At 40.8% G+C, this 20,818-nt stretch overlaps 2 protein-coding genes across 3 annotated transcripts in view; both read right to left on the bottom strand.

Moving 5' to 3' along the window:
* Window positions 1-11,613, bottom strand: part of LOC123771078 (uncharacterized) — a 12,834-nt gene extending 1,221 nt beyond the window's left edge. The window contains exons 1-8 of one of the 2 annotated variants that reach the window (XM_045763394.2): window positions 11,474-11,613; window positions 7,154-7,376; window positions 6,276-6,400; window positions 5,244-5,417; window positions 4,169-4,504; window positions 3,868-4,047; window positions 2,289-2,378; window positions 764-850 (exon numbers count right to left, since the gene is read on the bottom strand). In XM_045763394.2, coding sequence (XP_045619350.1) covers window positions 764-850; window positions 2,289-2,378; window positions 3,868-4,047; window positions 4,169-4,504; window positions 5,244-5,417; window positions 6,276-6,400; window positions 7,154-7,376; window positions 11,474-11,482 — 1,224 coding nt within the window. In that variant the 5' untranslated portion in view covers window positions 11,483-11,613. Of the gene's footprint in view, window positions 1-763; window positions 851-2,288; window positions 2,427-3,867; window positions 4,048-4,168; window positions 4,505-5,243; window positions 5,418-6,275; window positions 6,401-7,153; window positions 7,377-11,473 lie in introns of those variants that run through there. The other variant, XR_006774438.2, reaches the window with a different exon arrangement.
* Window positions 8,471-20,818, bottom strand: LOC123771079 (testis-expressed protein 9). Its single transcript, XM_045763395.2, is given in 9 exon segments — window positions 8,471-11,652; window positions 11,945-12,079; window positions 12,398-12,532; window positions 13,817-13,990; window positions 15,321-15,386; window positions 15,388-15,723; window positions 15,918-16,055; window positions 18,137-18,296; window positions 20,496-20,818. Coding segments are annotated over 8 exon segments (1,152 nt in total). The 5' UTR covers window positions 18,224-18,296; window positions 20,496-20,818; the 3' UTR covers window positions 8,471-11,571.

Here is a 20,818-nt window from a genome sequence, read left to right as displayed (position 1 = left end):
CTCGAGGTGGACCTCTTTGTGCTGGCATGGAACTAATGCCTTCCCTCCTATGTGACTAGTTTCCGAACGCAAGGCGCTTGCGGTGAATGCCTTTCAACTGGAATGGTTGAGGTGGAAGTATATTTATCTTTCTCCCTTGGTTCAGCTGTTGCTCCAGGTTCTGTCATTCTGGACAGAATGTTAATAAAAAAAATATCAATAGACACGTGTCTGCTGACATTCGTATGGTATGTGGGCAGTTGGTTTGTTGGTGTCCCATCTGTGTCTTTCCTCAGGGCAGCAATAAGAGATTGCCTGGAACTCATTTCACCACTATCTATCTCATCCTTTTTCATTGATATACAGTACAGATATAATGTACTGTATATCAGTATTGCAAAGAAGAAGTATAAATTTTATTATCCCCTGCACAGTGAGTGGGAGGCCAGGTTTCAGCCTGCAGCTCTCCCTAATGAGCCACCAGTACCCACAATAAGAAAGGACTCCAGAGACATCTATTTGGTGTCCAATTGGAATGATTTGCTGTCCAACTCTGATTCCCAGTAGGCCAAACTGAACTCCCATGTCTGATGTGACCCAATTGCATCGAGCAATCTCAATGACATAGCTTCAGGGAGCCTCGCGGGAAATATGGCTCCCTCCAGAAAAAAAGTTATAAATATTCTACTGGAGTCAGATACGCATTTAATGTGATAAGAAAAAAACATGCATTAAAGGTAATGTTAATAACAAAAATATCAATAATAGCACTGATATGACTTACTGGTAAGAAGTTTGAGCAGGAGAGAATAAAGAGCCCACACATGTTCATCTCCAAGGGGTTCCCGGCATCATCAATCAGTTGCAACACCTGTGACAAACAGTAGCACCATTATTAACTGTCCGAATAAGATGAAGCACAGGTCTATCTTTTTTCCTCGTGTATCATATGTACTTCTCCCAACGTTACACATTCAAAAACTTATTACAAAAGGTGTATTACATAACAATACCCATAAGATGTATTACATAACAATATCCTTTTGTGTATTATATAACAATACCCTTAAGGTGTACTACACAGATAGTAGGAGTCTTAGAAACAAAATAAATTATTTCAATGCTCTTGTCTACACAAAAACACTAGATATTATAGCAGTAACTGAAATGTGGATGAATGTAGAAAGCAGGGAACTAATAACCGAATATCAAATAAAAGGATTGAAATTATTTCAAGTGGATAGGCAGATTAGATGTGAAGGGAAAGTAGGCATATATATATCAGGGAAAATGTCACATTGATTATGAAAACGGGCATCAAAACTGTGCCACTCGCAGAAACTATTTGGTTAGAATTAAATTAAAAGAATAATAATCTAATAATAACAATTATATACCATAAAGGCCACCACACTTTGACAGAATGGAAGAAAAGCATTTCTGGGATGAAATATCTACAACATATAGGTCATACTGCATTTGTGTTATGGGTGACTTTGATTTTAGTGGAATAAAGTGGTTTAACAAAACAGGAAATACAACACATAAGATTATTTAGAATTTATTGATGACTGCTTCATTAAGCAAAATATTAAGGAGCCAACAAGGTGAAATAATATTTTAGAGTTAAAGTGTTAACTAACAGGGAAATACAAATAACTGAAATCAAAATAGGGAGCTAGGAAACAATGATCACTAGATGAACAGATTTGGCACAGAATGGAATAGTGTAGGAGTAATAGAGTAGGAATGTAAGTGCGTTAGACTGGAATAGTGTAAGAGTCGGGACACCCTAAGGACAAAGTGTCAATGATGCTGGGAGTGTGTCAGTGGGGCTGGGAGAGTGACAGTGGGGCTGGGAGAGTGACAGTGGGGCTGGGAGAGTGACAGTACAATACAATACAATACAATTTTATTTAGGTAAGGTACATACATACAATAAATATTTACAGGGATTGTTTAACTTATAGGTATAGCTAGTACAGACAATGCCTAAAGCCACTATTACGCAAAGTGTTTCGGGCATACGCTGGGGCTGGGAGAGTGACAGTGGGGCTGGGAGAGTGACAGCGAGGCTAGGAGAGTGACAGTGGAGCTGGGAGAGTGACAGTGGGGCTGGGAGAGTGACAGTGGGGCTGGGAGAGTGACAGTGGGGCTGGGAGAGTGATCGTGAGGCTGGGAGTGTGTAAATAAAGCTAGGAGAGTGTCAGTGAGGCTAGTAGAGAGTTGATGAGGTTGGGAAAGTGTCTGGTACACACTGTTGAACAGACATTGAACAATCACAATACATAGAAACATTTTTACTTTACCTGCTCAATCAACGAGCTATCGGCCAGGTTGACACGAGGTGACAGCAGGGTGATCTGCATCTGGCGCACAGCTTGATGGAAGTACAGTGTCTGCCAGGAACATTAGTGCGAGATGTGAGCCACACGTGCTGACTTTGACTGTGGGGGGCAGTACATCAGGACCTTTATCTACTATAGACAATTCACGTGGTGTGTTTACCACGTCTTGAATAAGTCAACCGCATATACCATATGGTGCTTAAGTGATAAAAATGTCCTGAAGTCCCTCATTACCTAAAGAGCAGCCTATACACTGCAGCATGTGTGTGTGTACTCACCTAATTCACCTAATTGTGCTTGCGGGGGTTGAGCTCTGGCTCTTTGGTCCCGCCTCTCAACCGTCAATCAACAGGTGTACAGGTTCCTGAGCCTATTGGACTCTATCATATCTACACTTGAAACTGTGTATGGAGTCAGCCTCCACCACATCACTTCCTAATGCATTCCATTTGTCAACCACTCTGACACTAAAAAAGTTTTTTCTAATATCTCTGTGACTCATTTGGGCACTCAGTTTCCACTTGTGTCCCCTAGTGCATGTGCCCCTTGTGTTAAATAGCCTGTCTTTATCTACCCTATCAATTCCCTTGAGAATCTTGAATGTGGTGATCATGTCTCCCCTAACTCTTCTGTCTTCCAGCGAAGTGTGTGTGTGTGTGTTCCCTGAAGTGACGAGCTGAGACTATGAAGAAAGCTATCAGTACACAACACAGTCATTCCTTACGCGAACACAAGCATCTTGAAATGTCTTATGAGAAATGAATCATTGCTCTGTACTCCTTTTCATTCATTAAAGGGCCTACTTACCCCTACGCACTCACATACATGCCTGCTCACTTACTTTCACTCCTGCTTGCTCACTCTCACTCCTGTTGGCTCACTCTCACTCCTGCTTACAGTACTTACTCTCACTCCTCGGTCACTTTCACTCCTCCTCGGTCACTTTTACTCCTCGATCACCTCACAGCTCCTCCGTCACTCTCCTTCTCAATCACTCTCATTCCTGCTTGCTCACTCTTACTCCTCCTTACTTATTCTCACTCCTTACTCACTATCACTCCTTACTCACTCTTGGCACTAACTTTACATAAATCCAGCAGATTAATTATACCATTCTTAAAAACATCCTTTCTTGTTCTTCATCCATGCCTTTGTTTACCTGTGTGAAGATCTGTGATTCTGGTTTTACGAGATGACACAAAAAGGTGACTTAATACTGCATTTAAGAGATGGAGACTAGTACAGGTCTTTCTTGGGTAATAATGGCATCAATTTTACCTGTGTTTTCTTAAGTGTAGTTACAAGTTGAAAGTTATGCTCATGGTGTCCCATTTTCCCAGCACTTTGTCATATAACACTTTGAAGGGCACATATTGATACCTCAATCGTTGTTGATTGAGGGGGGGGGGAGCGACAACAACATAACGCTTTGAAACTACAGACGGTTTTGGCCTCCACCATCTTCTCACTTAACTTGTTCCAACTGTCTAGCACTCTGTGACTGACCCCTGAAGATAGACTTTGACTGGCGTGAAGTTACCTGTTGGAGGAAGGAATCGGCTGCATAACCCTGAACATAGAGCAAGGTGATGGCAGTCACCATCATCAACACACAAGTCAGAATCTTCAGGAGAGTCGTTGCATCAGTTAAGAAGAATGCTCCCACAATGACCATCACTGTTTGATAAGCCGAGGCACATAGTAGTGGCATGCTCAACACCTGAAATTGGAAATACTGTAATTCTAAAAAGACAAAATTCATGATATAACACTTATACACAAACATAACTCTTGTCACTTTAGTCTATACAAAGATATACAAATGAAAAATATTAAATCACCTTAGCCAAGCGATCGTGAAGGTCAGACAGATGGCGCCACTCTCTGATAACTTCATCCAATGCATCATCTAGGTTATCTTGATCCTCAACCGACTTCTTCCTTGTTGCCCTAGCTAATTCTATCCTTCGACTATCCAATGTGCCTCCCCGTCCAAATGTTCCCATCGGCATGGCCCTGGCTCCTTCCTTTACCGTATCCACAAGCCTTGCTGTGATTTCTATCCTGGTCCCCAGGTAGGCTGCATAGTCTTTCAAGAAGCCAGCTACTGCTATATATAGCAGGATGGGGAACACAGCTGTCACTCTCAGGAACCAGTAGCAGGGGAGTATACAAACCTGAATCCCATAACAAATTACAGTAATTACAGTCCCCCTTGATTTTCTAATTTAAAATATAACTTAAAAAGTAACTATTTATGAGCAATGTAGCTTATCAAATATTCACTTCTATCTCCTAATAGTGTAAATAACTTAATCCAAAGGGCAAGATGGAAGAATAAGTGGAACAGAGTGTAGATTTTGCAGCATATATATTCTGGTAACGAGGAGAACCACCCAAAAACACCTGAAAAACTTTACAAAACTCATGCCACTCAAGCATCCAGTAACAACAGAACCTGCACCACTGAAAGGGGGGAGGGGCCAAATTATGTTTGACGATAATTATGGGCCACTAGAATACGACAATCTCATTGCTCAGTAAGGAATTATAAAACAATAACAGAATATGCTGACGATGAGTCACAATAACGTGACTGAAGATATGATGATTAAACCACACATCAGAAAGTGAAGAAACGACAATGCTTTGGTCCGTCCTGGACCATTATCAAGCCATTCACTTTCTGAAGTGTGGCTTGGTTATCATAATAACAGAATATTTGCATTGGTTTAGGCTAATTCCATTACTGTACATCCATATAAAGGTATTATAACCATATTTGCATCATTTGTATAAAATCCTGGAGATAACTCATATCAGCGAATGACAGCCACATTGGCTTTGGAGATCAATATATGATGGTAACTGACCTTAAAGGATTAAGAACACATTAGCAAACATTTGCTTAGCTACCTTAGTCCAAAATGGTGAGGTGCAGAAAGTTAGGTCACCTATAAACCACAGTGCAGGAAGCAAGGAGTCAAATGAGGTAAGCAGCAGCAGCAGTAAGGGGCAGTATCCTATATTTCTTCCCACCTTCTGCCATACCTCCAGTTCCTTGCATTTCACCAGAAAGCTTCGCACAGTCTGCAAGAACAGACATATACAGGAATTATTAGCAACTTATTCAACAAATGATTTATTACAGTTTCATGCCAATTTTACATCAAAGTTTATCTCGAGATTCTTGAGGTTATCTTGAGATGATTTCAGGGCTTAGCGTCCCCGCGGCCCGGTCCTCGACCAGGCCTCCTTTTTGTTACACACCCCCAGGAAGCAACCTGTAGCAGCTGTCTAACTCCCAGGTACCTATTTACTGCTTGGTAACAGGGGCATCAGGGTGAAAGAAACATTTTTACCCATTTGTTTCCGCCTCCACCGGGGAACCCGGAACCACAGGACTACGAATGTGAAGCGCTGTCCACCCAGCTGTTAGGCGCCCATATTTCCTACAAATTAAAATCTATTTTAATTTTAATCAAAATATTTTAAAATGAGAATCCCCTACTCTAATTATGAAACTGAATACCAAACCTGTGGACTCCATCTCAACTAAATAATCTATTAAAAACCAGCATTGATAGTAATGAAATGCCTCTTACTGGTAGAGCCGTTTCATTACATTCAGCGCTGGTTTTTTGAGTCGGTTTATATTTGGTCAAATTTATATCCATATATAAAATAGATATTAACATCAGACGAAAATGCAGGTGAAATTAAGACTAGTGGAACGCATAGGAGTGAGGTAGTAAATTTTGAGCAAGTCAGCGACATGTAAATGATAATGATGGTGGTGGAAGGTAGCGACACTAGTGGTTAAAGGATATGCAATGCAAGAGCACAGAAGTGGGTATAGTGCCGACCAAAGTGAGGCTCGAGCTATGTGGCTGAAGAGGTCGATAAGGGGGGGGGTTGACAAATGGTGCAGTTGGATGAGTTACTAACCCGAGAGTGGGACCAGAACCAGATCATGTTGTGAAATGCCGTTACCCCAAGGGCAATGCAAGCAGAATTTTCACACAGGCTCTTGACGTCACTCTGCTCACCATTAATGCACACTTCCATGAAAACTGAAGGAATGGAAAAAATTAAAACCCAATTACAATTTGTTATGTACTGTAATTGTAACCTATAGATTAATTAATATTATCTGACCTCATCTCGACCTTTGGCCTACCCATTACTAGTCATCGTCAGTCATTTCAATCCCGGACTTACTTTGGAAGATTTTGATGCTCTCTAAGGGATTCTTAAATGGCTTCGTTTTGATTATCATTCATCACCGAGTCTTTTATCTTGTATAATTTCAATAAAGAATGGCCAAAATCAATACGTCTTTGGTAACCAATCAGCACAAGCTCTGGGACACCTGGCTTCCCTGTCAGTACTGTACAAGCCTCTAGGACACCTGGCTTCCCTGTCAGTACAAGCCTCTAGGACACCTGGCTTCAGGACATCTAGCTTCGCTGTCTGTACAAGCCTCTAGGACACCCAGGTATGCAAATGTCCATATCAAATTGTCCACTTAAAGATAGACAGTTTATTTAACACAGGGGGCACATGCACAAGGGGACATAGGTGGAAGCTAAGTACCCAAATGAGCCACAGTGACATTAGAAATTACTTTTTTAGTATCAGAGTAGTTAACAAATGGAATGCATTAGGAAGCGATATGGTGAAGACAGACCCTATGCACAATTTCAAATGTAGGTATGATAGAGCCCAATAGACTCGGGAATCTGTACACCAGTTGATTGATAGTTGAGAGGCAGAACCAAAAAGCCAAAGCTTAATTAGGTGAATACAATTAGGCGAGTACTTACCAAAGAATATAACCCAAAAAACTGTTAAGATCAGAAGGCATATGGATCCTGTAATATAGGCCACACAAAACGACCAGTAACCATCCCGATTTCGAGGGAGAAGTCCCAAAACCATTCCCAAACAGACCACAGGGCCCATCTTCTTTGGGTACCACCAAGGCTTTATGCCATCCCTCATCCACAGAGACTCCCAGATGTTTTGTATTTTGCTTGTCATGGTAGACTGAAACAGATTAGTGGCAGGAATTACTCAGTGTCGTCAACCTACCTATTCACATCTAACACAGAATATCACAGAAAGAGAGACCAGTATGCTAAACTGATTTCACAAAATAAAATGGTTATCTGTGTAAATTCATAATTAGGCTTTGAATTTATGTAAGCAGCTCTTCTGAGCATATTTAAATTTTTGGGGTATGATCTGTTAGGTTAATCTTCCCATATAACACAGGTTGAAATACTGTATGATAGTAACACTATATGGATCTTTCCAAACACCCTTGCACGGTCAAAAAATCTGCCGGGTATTTATTGGAATATATCGAGTCTTACAGACCCCTTCACTTGATGAGACCTGTGTGGTGTCATCATGTATACTCAAGTGTGGTCATGGTTTCACATTGGGATTGTATATGGACTTGAAAGCCTCCTTGTTTTGAATCTTAAAGGATTGTCTTATATATGTTAACTTTCCCTATGTTGCTGATGCATTCACAAGAACGTGTGGTATTAGTGTTGGGGTTACGTGTATTTACATGTGTATTTCTATATTTTTTGTAATTGCCTTCCCCTTGCGGCATGAGTTCCCAATCAGCAGGTCGTAACTGACTACTGACCCAGTCAAGTTTTATCTATCCAGAAAACACTGCTGAGATGAGCACCATTGACCATCTTGTGTTCAATGTGAGGCAGGGGGTCATAGGTCTGTTAAGCATTAGAAAACAGGGCCATTGGGTTGGGAATCACTGCCTTATGGTGTGGTATAATACAGGTCTCCTATCACCCTTACCCATTTTCATTATTTTATATTTACTTTCAGACAGAGAAATTCTGACAGAATTTCAGCAGCCATTTATCTGTCCACTCTTGAATTTTGTCAAGGTATTCTTGCGGCACTCTACCGTCCACTTCAATTTTTACTCCACACTACCACACCACAAGAACAGAGACAGTAGTGGTCTGTCTGGAGAAGTGGTCGGCAACTTTTTTTTCCCCAACGGCCCAGCAGCAATGTCTGGGGCAATGGTCAGTCACAATCATCTACTGAACTCTTTTTATATTAATGTATATAAAGGTAATAATAATAAAACATAAAACTATGAATTATGTTGATTTTATTTAAGAAATGTTTATACGTATTAACCAACACAAAAGTTAAGTGCAACATTTGATGCCGTTTAACACACAAAAGTTTTTCCATCATGTGGTGAAAGGCTGGACGAGCCCAGAAAAAATACGTTTCCCAAATGACCATTAGTAATTATAGTCCTTTACTAGTTTTTGTGTATTTCATCCCTCATACACCTCACCTAACCCACTCCTCCCTCACACACCTCACTCCTCCCTCACACACCTCACTCCTCCCTCACACACCTCACTCCTCCCTCACACACCTCACTCCTCCCTCACACACCTCACTCCTCCCTCACACACCTCACTCCTCCCTCACACACCTCACATTTAAAGAACTCTGACAGAGAAAGAGGTCTAGTGGTGGTTGTGGATATTAGACTCACCCGAGGACCACATAAAGGACACAGCGAGGAGCATACTCTGCAAACACACACACACAACGTAACAGTCCCTATGAGTCCCTTGATACAACTTGTGATAAAGCTGTATCATCTTGTTATAACGTTTTATGACATTAGAATGTTGTAGCAACATCGTAGTTTCATCGTGTGTTTGGGGGGGGGGGTATGCTGCACTTTCCAGCTTCAGAATCATTTTTAAATACATGGTGAAATATTAAATAAGGTGTTTAAGACTTTTGAAAGACCAAAACTGGCATATGTAGCAGTTGTATGGTGCCTATATCTCAAGAAGCACATCAATAAGCTGGAAAAGGTGCAAAGACATGCTACGAAATTACTTCCAGAACTAAAAAACCAGAGCTACGAGGAGAGGTAAGAGGTGTTAAATATGCCAAAGCTAGAAGATGGCATAAAAAGAGGCAATATGATCACAACTAACAAAATAATAAAAGGAATCGACAAAATTAACAAAGAGGAAGTCTGGAAATTTGCAACTTCAGGAACTAGAGGTCGTAAGATTCCACCTAAGGAAACAAAAATACTGAACTGTACTGAAAAAATATTAAAAAGTTCTTCTTCGACTACAAAGTGGTAGACAGTTGGAACACGTTTAGTCGAAGGCCTTGAATGCCAATACTGTCAGTAGTAGATTGTCAACTCTTGGTCTAGAACCTTCACATTACAAGTACATTGACAACGGTTCTCTGTTATGAGGGGAGGGGAGGGGGGGGGGGGCAGAGGAAAATAATGAAGAGATAATGACATAATACAGAAATAGAACCCAACAAACAAGAAACAAATTTAAAAAAATAAAATTACTAAAATTCAGGACTGTACACCTGAAAATTACTGCCACACATACATAATTAAAATTAAAATATTAAACATTAAGCTACATTTTAAACTGAGGAACTGACACAAACCATCTTATGTGAGCATTACACATATTTTAACACATGAAAAAGACTAACAAATGTACTTGGATACATCTATCACTCACCTAGAATTAAACAGTTCTGTGACAATGAGAGAAAAACTTGATTAAACACCTCGTAACTGTGGTGGGCCCCTCACAGCACCATCTTCACACCTCTACAAGATACAGGCTACTCCGAGTGGCGGAGGGTTAAGCAGTCAACACACACACAGTACAGTGTCAAATTACATTCTACCATAAACATAGGCGTTGAACACAACAGCACCACACACGTGCATGCACACAGTCTTTAATATAGAACTAAAACACACTTGACAATTAAAAATGAAAATACAGTACAGTAAATTGAAATTAAATTTATATTAAGCACCAGTCACTAGTGTCTAAAGCCTCCATACCCTGACTACAATGACAGTGATGGCTGATCCCCTCCACTTATGGTTGTGTGCAGAGGCCCCGCCCACACTTGACAACACACGGAGTCAACACAGGTAAGTGGTTACCTAATGAATTTAATAGTAGTTAATATTGAATTAAATTATTGATCTCTTCATTCTTCACGCCCTCCATTTCTTTGGTACTAAATTCTTGGACCTTTCCATTTACATCTCTCAATCTAAATCCTTCACCCTTCCCTTTACACTCTGAGTAAGTGTGAGAGTGAAGGCAAGAATGTGTGCTCACCTAATTGTACCTATGGGGGTAGAGTTTTGACAGGTTCTGCCTCTTAACCTTCAATCACATGGTGATTTGTCACTAATGTGCCCCCGCAACAAAAAAAGCACAAAGAAATAACACCACATGAGAGCAGAAGGCATGGCAGGATGTGCAAAAGAAGCCCGTTGAAAAGCAAGAGATGCTATAGGTACGCTGAGAGAGAACTCTAACAACATCAGAGGCCTGAGACTGTTGAACACTCTCTCTCTCTCTCTCTACACATAAGAGGCATAACTACTTGACCTCTCAATGTTCAAGATAGAACTTGATAATCACCATCAAGGAATACCTGGTCAACCAGGCTGTAATTCATATGTCAGGCTGCGAGCGCCCATGTCGAACAGCCTGGTTGACCAGACCACCAACCAGGGGACGTTGATCCATGAATTCATCGAAAGGTAAAAGAGGAAAGCTAGGTAGGAGCAATGGACTTTTATTGATCTTCAAACTGCTTTTGACACAACCAGCAGGGAACTTGTCTTAGAAAACTAGTCATTTTTTGGGTGTCCAAGTAAATCTAGTGAACCACAAGTCATTTGCTAGGGAGGAAAAGTATATCCAATGCTTCCTTTGAATTGGGCACACCTCAGGAGGAGCGCACAGCCCTACACTTTTCAAGGTGTCGATGCACAAACTAATAACTGACATACAGTATCTTCTCAAGCTGGCAAGACTAAAACTTATCCATTATGCATGTATCTTTATAGTATATACACTGCATGATTATTTGTAAGCATTTCTGCCCAGTAATCATAATTTCCTATTAAAAGAATTATTGTAAGTGCATCCTGCTTCAGATGAAACAGAATGATTGATTAATCTAACTGAAGGGACATTCTGATAACAATTTTCCCTAAACTCGTTTTTTCATTATAAACTGACATCTACTACAAAATGTCTTCACCACTCTACCTTATTCATCAAGGAAGTACACTGTTTATTGTCGTCCCACAACAGATTACAATAGTTCACATTCTGGAAGCCCGCAGCTCCTTAAAAACCAAAACCAATCATGGAGGTTGTAGTGGAGAGATAATGGCCAAGAACTTGTCCTCTAGGCATGCCGCTACCTTGGCTGCTGCGATGTTGTTCTGGTGAAGAACAAATATAATTAGATATAACTGTACTGTGGTGTGATAATGCACGATTCCAAATGAGCATAACAAAAATTCAAGGGCACTGAAACATATTATTTTTCTCCCCCATTATTTACAAGATCCTGAAAAGTGTGGCTATCTAAAAACAAATACAAAAAATATTTGTATTGTTAACTCAAATTTCTGTTTCTGCCAATAAAAATGCATTAACCTATAACACTATATCATGCATGTATCATATATGATTAAATAATTATTCCCACACATCAATAATGTACTCCTTCACCTTTTGCTTATTCAGGACTGTAATGAGACACTCTTGTTTCTTAACGAGAGCATACAAGTTTCTTTGCTGTCTCTCCAGGTCCTTAATCCTGCTATTACTCTCAGTGACAAAGGCACGTAGCTCATCAACCTCCTCCTGAAAAAGGCACCATAGTAGTAACACAATAAGCTTTGTGGCTCTAAGGCCAAGTGCTGGAACCTAAAGGTACTGAGCACATGAAAAACAGAAATAGACATAAATGGTCTGCATCATTGATCCCTTCAACCTACAGTGGAAAGTTAGGTCACTAATCATTAGAAGAAAGCCTAAAGCATGTATGACTATACTTGCACTTCAAAATAGAGCTATATCAAATGACATGATATAGCAACATGACCATATGTGAATTGTTACTGATCAGTTTAAACTGTTACTGTACATGAAAAGTAGTCATTTCTTATGCTATGAAGGTACCTTGTGTTTTGTTTTGATTTGAGCCATCTGGTCTCTAATGGCAGCATTATCAGCCCTTGAGCGTGTCAACTGAGCCTGGATGGATGACTGGCCACTACGGTGATCACTCTCACTCTGTCGTGTGCTGCATAATTCCTGAAAACAAGATACACTATTTCTAGATAAAAGGATCAAGTAATAATATGCATACAATATATATATATATATATATATATATATATATATATATATATATATATATATATATATATATATATATATATATATATATATATATATATTTACGAGTTATTCTAATAGGTCACTCCATAACACAAGACCCTACTTGCCTCTGGATAGTTTTGGCAGCAGTCTGGACAGGTTGACATTACACGCTACTTATGTCGAGAGCTTTTCAAACTGCTCTTATTCAATTACCATGGTGTTCACAGTTCAGAAAACTCTGTTCACACAGAATGTAGACTGAGTGGAATAGATCAGTAATCTAGCTTCGAGTTTATGAAATTCTCTTTGCTTCAGCTGCGGGAGGAAATGCATGACTGAGTGAATTTCTGAGACTGAGTTAATGCTTGTGTGGTGATGCCATCTGGTGGTGGGTCATGGAAGTGGCTCACTAGTAGCTAATTTATTTGCCAAGGCATAGCTTGACAATCCATATGCTAACAACTTTTGCCAGGGGGACGGGTTTTGGGTTTATGTCAAGTAGTTTGATGTTTATATTTTGGCCCGTATTGAATATTCTCGTGTCCCCCAAGCACCAGTGTGATTCAACAAGGCCAGTTTGAAAAGTTCCTTGTTGGGTAACTTGGAGCACACCTGGAGAGAGTTTCAGGAGTTCAAGTCCCTGAGCCCAGCCTGAGGTCAGGCTCGACTTGCGATAACTTGGTCCAATAGGCCGTTGCTTGGAGCGGCTCGCAGGACCACATATCCACTACAGCCTGGTTGGTCTGGCACTTTTTGCAAGAACCTGTCCAAGTGCCTCTTGAATACATCCACCTTCATTCTGTTGAGATAGGTCCACCTGGTCTTACTGCTATAGATCCTATTGAAAGACAAGTAGGATCTTGCCTTAGAGAATGACCAAGTATAATACTCAGAAGTGTTCTTGAACTAGATTTTATTTAAATAATTTTGTGGCAAAACAAACATTATTTATAGATATTTACTTTTATAACCATAAATATGTTGGTAATTTTACTTTAGATGAACACGGTAATCATTCAAAACCTTAATTTCGATGCCAGACCGGATACACTTATATTGACAAGAAAGTGTATGCCAACAAACAACCACCACATCCATTTCTAATGTTGAAAAAATAAAAAAAGAAATGAGCATAAAAAGGAAAATTAAAATAAAATTCAGCACTATGTGTATAAAACAATTTTGATGCTACAAAATAAAAAGGCAATATCAAACCTTACGTAGCCCCTGGCATTCCCCAGTTAGCTCCTTAATGCGATGTTGAAGGCACTTGTTTGAGGTTTGTAGTCTGGAGTTTTCCTGCTGCAACGTCTGTATCTGTTTATTCATATTTCGTCTCTCCGTCTCAGCCGTGTGGAATGCCATGCTTGCTTCTCGTTTGGCGGACATCTGTGGCAAGATGTTTGATGAGACTAATGCATCCAAAATAGCGTGCAATACAGTAACATGTGTGCAAATGTAGTCAATTTAACAACAACAGTCTGGTACAAAATTGTTTGGGAAGCCTGTTTCCATTTCCCTGTGGTGACCAGCATGTACATCAATTTATGGTACAGTACATGTAACATTTTCATTTGCTTTGCATAATCTGAAAGATGTATTATTAATTATGATAAACATTAAATACAGTGCTAGTATTTTTTATATAATAAACCAAGTTCTACCTCAACAATTCTGAATACCAACCATCTCGGCACCTGTAAATACTAAGGCCCTACATCCAAGCTGTGATGATTGACTGCTGGTTTAACAGTTGTGTTAACCCCCATGCATATTCTATGAGCAAGTGGAAATGGATTACATAGGGTAAATATTGCATGTTGAATGTAACATAATGCATTTTCTAGTGGTCCCCCAGGAATGGGAAACAGGCCAGGAAGAAGACAGACAGCCAACCCCTCAGCACACTGCCAGGAAGAATGAGGAGCAACACAGGGGTCCAGGACACACAGGACACTCTGTGGAGAGCATGGGAAAGCATGTCAAAGACAAACCCACGATGCTGTTGTAACAACAATAGACTACCAGAAGGCCAGGTGCTGCATGTGCTAGAACCAAGCCCAGAAAAATGCACAGACAGCTGCCTACTTCCATAGCAGCAAGGGCAGCTCCCAAGGCCACCCCAAAATGGAGAAACCCAGACAAACAGTCTTCCAAGAAGAGGAAGGTAAATGAACAGGAAGCTACCAACATGGGTAATGCCACTGCCCAATACCCAGGCACCACAATATGCCCACCTCAACCAGGCGCCAGTGAATCCTAAACAGCCAGCACCAGAGGCATTGCAGAAACAACTAATTTTTCCCTTCATTTGGTGGGCTACTTCTTTAAAGCAATTATCTATCTGAACAATGGTTTCTTAGTTCGTTTTTGTGTCATAACAACAATGTAATACCACTAACACCCCTGATAACCGAGAAAATACACTGCAAGGTGCCAGAGCGAGACATGCAAGACAACCGCTCACTGTGAATGCCCGACACCAACCAAGCTTCCCAGTTGTGTGGTTCCTGGAAGCTAGAACACACTGTGACATCATGTACCCACCATATACTTCAGTCTACAATCCTTCACCCACAAGACCATCATTCTTTGTATGCCATAAGTACGTGCCACCTCAAGCAGGGTGGTACATACCATTGTCAGGAACTGTATATTGTACATTATACAATATATTTTGCAATATGATACTAACACATTCAAACATTTTGAGGCTTACCAGTCTTTTACACTCATCTCTTGAAAGTTTGAGAGCTTGGTTCAAACCCATCACCTTCTTGGTCAGAATGCCCTATTCGAATTCGTGTGGACTGATCCAGAAATTCGTCAAATATGGCCTCCTCTTTGGCATCAAGCACTTCTTCATCGGTGTCATTCTCTACAAGTTCTGGTTCTGCAACATTCCTTTTGTCTGGCATACTTGCTGTTCCTCTTGGCTTCTCTACAGATACACTCAAGGGACTATTCAAAATGTCATTTTTTTCCTTGGTCCTGATGCTGCATCCAGAGGGCCAATTATCACCTTCATTGTCAGGGATGCTAGCCTGGGCTGTGGAACCACTAGCAAAGTTACCGGCATCCATCTGTTTATTTGCCATTATGTTTCCATCACTGCTGATCATCTGCAAAATTTGTTCTTCACTAAAATTTAATTCTTACTTGATTTGATTCTATTAACTGGTAAAATTATGAATAAACTGTCAAATTATTTAAATGAATTATATATGATCAGTGTAACATAATCTTTAACACAAAACATATGACAGATAATGCAAGTGATAGCTTCACCAAAAACAATGTGTGTGTGGAAACAAACTCTCGACAAAAGTGATGGCGTTTGATCTGGTCGACGTCTACAAAGACGACTGAGCCTCTGGTCCAGTTCTTGGTCCATCTGGAGAAGAATGTGATCTTCTGGAACTACATCACAATCCTCCAGACTGCTACCACTATGCTGAAAAGCAAATCAATAATCAGGCTCTTGAGAGAATATACAAATTTCATTTCTGGGAATGACACCTAGATTCTGCAGGGCAAGATCAAATAATTGTTCCACTGAACACATTTACATTAAGTCATGACTGAGTGACACTCTTCAGGAGCCCTTTCAAAACATTTGTGCGTGTCATGTTGGTGCTATGGAGGCACTACAGAAGAGCTCAAGCCAGCTTGGAGTGCCGCCCATCCTCTTAAGGTTCCCCAACAACATGAAACTGTCATACTACTAAAGTGCCCTTATCCTAACCTACCAGAGGACCGAAAAATACAAAACGGGATAGTATGTCAATTTCGCAAGCCGCTACCCTTTTCTAGTACGACGATTTTTGACCTTGGGTAAAGTGTGCACCAAAATGCGACACTCTATTAGGAGGACAGGTTGTGGAGTGACGATAGAAAATCCACCCATAAATACTCAACCTGTACCCAGCATCACAGGATGTTGGGTACATCCTGTGATGTACAAGATGTACATCACAGGATGTTGGATGTACATTAGACTGTCTTAGGATCACCACTATCCTAGGACCACCACATCATCCAAGTAAACATTAGGTCCCAAGCCGCAAGCAGTATCACAAGTATCAGATTCTGCTTGAAAAACCCTGCAGAAACTAGACAAGGCCTTTCGAAGGAAAAGTAAAGGTATCCGAGTGTCATCTTGGAAAGGAGCTTTTCATATTCACTTCAACGTCTGATTTCTGTGTTATTCCACTTGATTACTCTCTAAAGCAAGATTATGCAAAGGTGATCAGCAATATACTAAAAAATGGAAAGGGAGAGAAAACACTAACCTTTGCTGTAGCAACTTGCCAATCCCTGTACTGTACAAGTCACTATTGTTAACAGTAGGAAAACAATCAATTGTAACCAGTAAAAGGTCACTCAGCTCTGAACTCCTCCAGCAGAAAATTGCAGGATAATCCTAAGTAAATCATGTTTAACCAAGACAAGAAAGAGAAGGGGTAGCATCAGGAATTAATTATTGATCTAAGATTTTGACCGAGATCCTGAAATGGACCGGTGTAAATTTAATACAGTACAGTACATGAAATCACTTAAGAAGCCAAGGTGTCAGCACAGAGGACGCCCTAAGAAATAGAGGCCAGTAGCCAGATCTATTTCAGTGACTTATCTTGGGCCTACATTAGGACACAGGTAGGACACAGCTTGAATTAATAAATGACAAAAGGCTGAGTACACGACAGATGTCTTGGGTCTGTGCTCTTCTGAACTATTGATATGATGCATACCAGTGAAAAATCAAAGCAGGTAACATATTATGCTTGAGGCAGTAGTGGGTATAGAAACTCAAGCTGTGACATTGGAATATTGGGCCAAATAGTCAGGAATATTGAGTCAAATGCATTGTCTAATGCCACTCTTAACAAGATATAGGTCACACATATTCATTCAACCGAAACGCATTGCGTAATTTGCCCGAAACGCATTGCGTAATAGTGGCTTTAGGCATTGTATGTATGTACATCACCAATATAATATGAACAAAATGACTGGGCACTTTGTGAGAAAAAATGTTGCATGTCTTATGTTAAATGTATCGAGTGCCTAAGAACATTCAAACTCTAGTTCCTGATGCCCGCCTCAGTGGTGTATCCTGAAATAAAAGCTCAAAATCTAACAAAAAGCAATTCGGATACCTCACAGTCAAAAATTATGATATGGTGATTGACCACTTTGTAAGAGGTCAGAATCCCGGTTCACAACTTACTCAAGATATACAGACTCCCAACTCATGCAAACTTAAATGTTAATCACTAGTTAATTTGATTTGACAGATTTCAAAATGCAACTCTAAAATTACTTATATGTACTGTATCTGATATTTGGGATTTCAGGCAAATACTTAAAATGCCAGTAATAATTTGGAATTTCAAAAAGCAGATACAATAAACCTTGCAAGCACTATTCTGTATACAGTACTGGATATTGTATTAATAAAATGTATATTATTCTTAACTCCCTAATTCTTTTACTAGTCTTTGAATAAATCTAGGTACAATACTATATGAGTACTTGGCTCTTTATTGCTGGTATAGCATATCCTTCTTCAGCATAATGGAAATTTGAGCCTCTTCGGTAACATTCATTCTCTGACGCCATTGTTTGTCCTTGAAAACAAACTTATTTTGGTTTCATTTGATTAGACTGAAGTGGCTTCACAAAAAAGGGTCCCCTGAAAATAAAATGACAGCACTGCGTTAGAACCCATATGAATGAACGACCTTAAAATATGGAGAAATAAAACAATTATCCAGTACTTGGCTATTTAACACTGTCTACATGAGCAAAACCCGAACACAATACTCCAGCATAAACCCACTGTAAGCGCCTCACCTAACCCGTCATGCTTTGATTTCTTGAATATGATATGTGTTTCCCTCAGAACCATTGTCGAAGTCATAAATCAACACAACACCATATACATATCGTCTACACTTTATGGAGGGTCCTTACAGGCAGGTTCATTCTTAATGCACAATCGAGAATTCCGGGTTCGAATCCCGAGCTATTAAACTGGTTGAGAGAGGTACAGCCTTTGACATGATTGGGAAGGTCATTCCACATTCTGAGTCTCTTGATTTGCAGAGCATTTCTAGTTTGGTTAAGTTGCACTCTTGGAATATCAAATTGGTACTTGTTTCTGGTGTGGTGCCCATGGGTGCCATTACAACATTCTAGGAAGCATTTAAGGCCAGGATTGGCATTACAGTTCAGAGTTATATACAGTACAGTACTGTATATATATATAGAGTACACTTGCGAGGATGTGCAGAGACTGAAATTATACTAAAAATAAAAATATAGAGACTGAAATTCATTAGAAAGAATTTTTCAGTGTCAGAGTAGTTAGTAAATGGAATGCACTAAGGAAGTGATGTGGTGGAGGCTGACTCCATACACAGTTTCAAATGTAGATATGACAGAGCCCAGTAGGACTCAGGAATCCTGTACACCAGTTGATTGACAGTTGAGAGGTGGGACCAAAGAGCCAGAGCTCAACCCCCGCAAGCACAAATAGGCGATGTACAAATAGGATGAGTACTTAATATTCTAACATTCAAAGATTTAAGTAGGGGGGCTGAGTGCTATCTGGGTCTAAAGTTTGTTATGAACCTGACCCCTCGTTATGAATTATTGTTATGAATTATTAGTGCATGAACCTAGCACAGGAATTGTTTGTTCAATATATGGCAAAGTAGTACATATCAAGTTTTTTTTTTACCGATACAGAATTGTACTGCGTTAGTAGTATGGACTACATATTACTGCGAGGAATATCTATTGAATGTAATAAAGAGTTCACTGTAAACTTACAGAACCTTTACCTAGCACTACGAGTGCGTTGATATAGACCAGTAGAGAAATGAAGAAAATGTACTGTGCTATTTAAATTAAAAAAAGTGTATAAAAAACAGTAAATATAATATTATACTTTTTTTTCAGTGTATCAATTTACCTGTACTGTATAAGTGTGTATATCGATTACCTGCATTTTATATTATTGTAAGAAATATAGGCCTATACAGCAGTACAGTACATGGTTACACTACCACGAGGCATATTGGCAAGGAAATTATCAGGCAAGTGCCCCTAGCCAGCATAACTATCACCCCTACAGGGCATAAAGGGCCAGTGTCCCTCAGGGATCAAACACCAACCCTTCAGGGAAGGAAGGACTCCCCTAGAGGACATACAAGACCAGAGTGTCCCTCAGGGATCAAACACCAACCCTTCAGGGGAGAAAGGACTCCCCTAGAGGACATACAAGACCAGAGTGTCCCTCAGGGGTCAAACACCAACCCTTCAGGGGAGGAAGGACGCCCCTAGGGGACATACAAGACCAGAGTGTCCCTCAGGGGATCAAACACCAACCCTGCAGGGAAGGAAGGACACCCCTAGAAGACATACAAGACCAGTGTGTCCCTCAGGGGATCAAACACCAACCCTTCACGGAAGGAAGGGCGCCCCTAGAGGACATACAAGACCAATGTGTCCCTCAAGGGTCAAACACGAACCCCTCAGGGAGGAAGGACGCCCCTAGAGGACATACAAGACCGATGTGTCCCTCAGGGATCAAACACCAACCCTTCAGGGAGGAAGGACGCCCCTAGAGGACATACAAGACCAGTGTGTCCCTCAGGGGATCAAACACCAACCCTTCAGGGAAGGAAGGACGCCCCTGGTCGTCCCTGACCAAGTAAGTGACTGGCTTCCATGGGTCGGGAAAATCTCGTGTTCCAGCAACGTCGTGTCACCTGAAGCTTGGTCAGTTATGTACCGGCTGCTGTACCCAATTGTTCCCGAATTACACACAAGTCCATCACCGGAACACTGACCAGGCTGTACCGGTGTTCCAGCGGTGAATACTCACTTGGGAAGTCATATTATTAGGACACAAAGGTTGAGAATGAGCGACACGCCGTCTGGAGGAGCCAGGAGGCTGGGCGTCACTCCGGCGAGACTCCCCGGGGGAAAATGCAAGGGTCCGGTGGGGAGGAAGTTCATAGCTTGGCGCCACAGGGGAGGTGAGGTGGGCCAGGCTTCCCCCCTACTACCTTCCCTCACTTTACCTCACCTCCCTCCCCCTCACCTTACCTCCCAGAACCTCCTCTAACCTCCCTCACCTCCCCTCACATCCCAGCACCTCTCCTCACGTTCCCTCACCTCCTCACTACCAGTGAGGTAATGGGTGGT

Source organism: Procambarus clarkii, chromosome 65, assembly GCF_040958095.1.
Source record: "Procambarus clarkii isolate CNS0578487 chromosome 65, FALCON_Pclarkii_2.0, whole genome shotgun sequence".
Taxonomy (NCBI): domain Eukaryota; kingdom Metazoa; phylum Arthropoda; class Malacostraca; order Decapoda; family Cambaridae; genus Procambarus; species Procambarus clarkii.
Note: the sequence above shows the minus strand (reverse complement) of the source record. Positions and strands in the feature narration are given on the sequence as shown.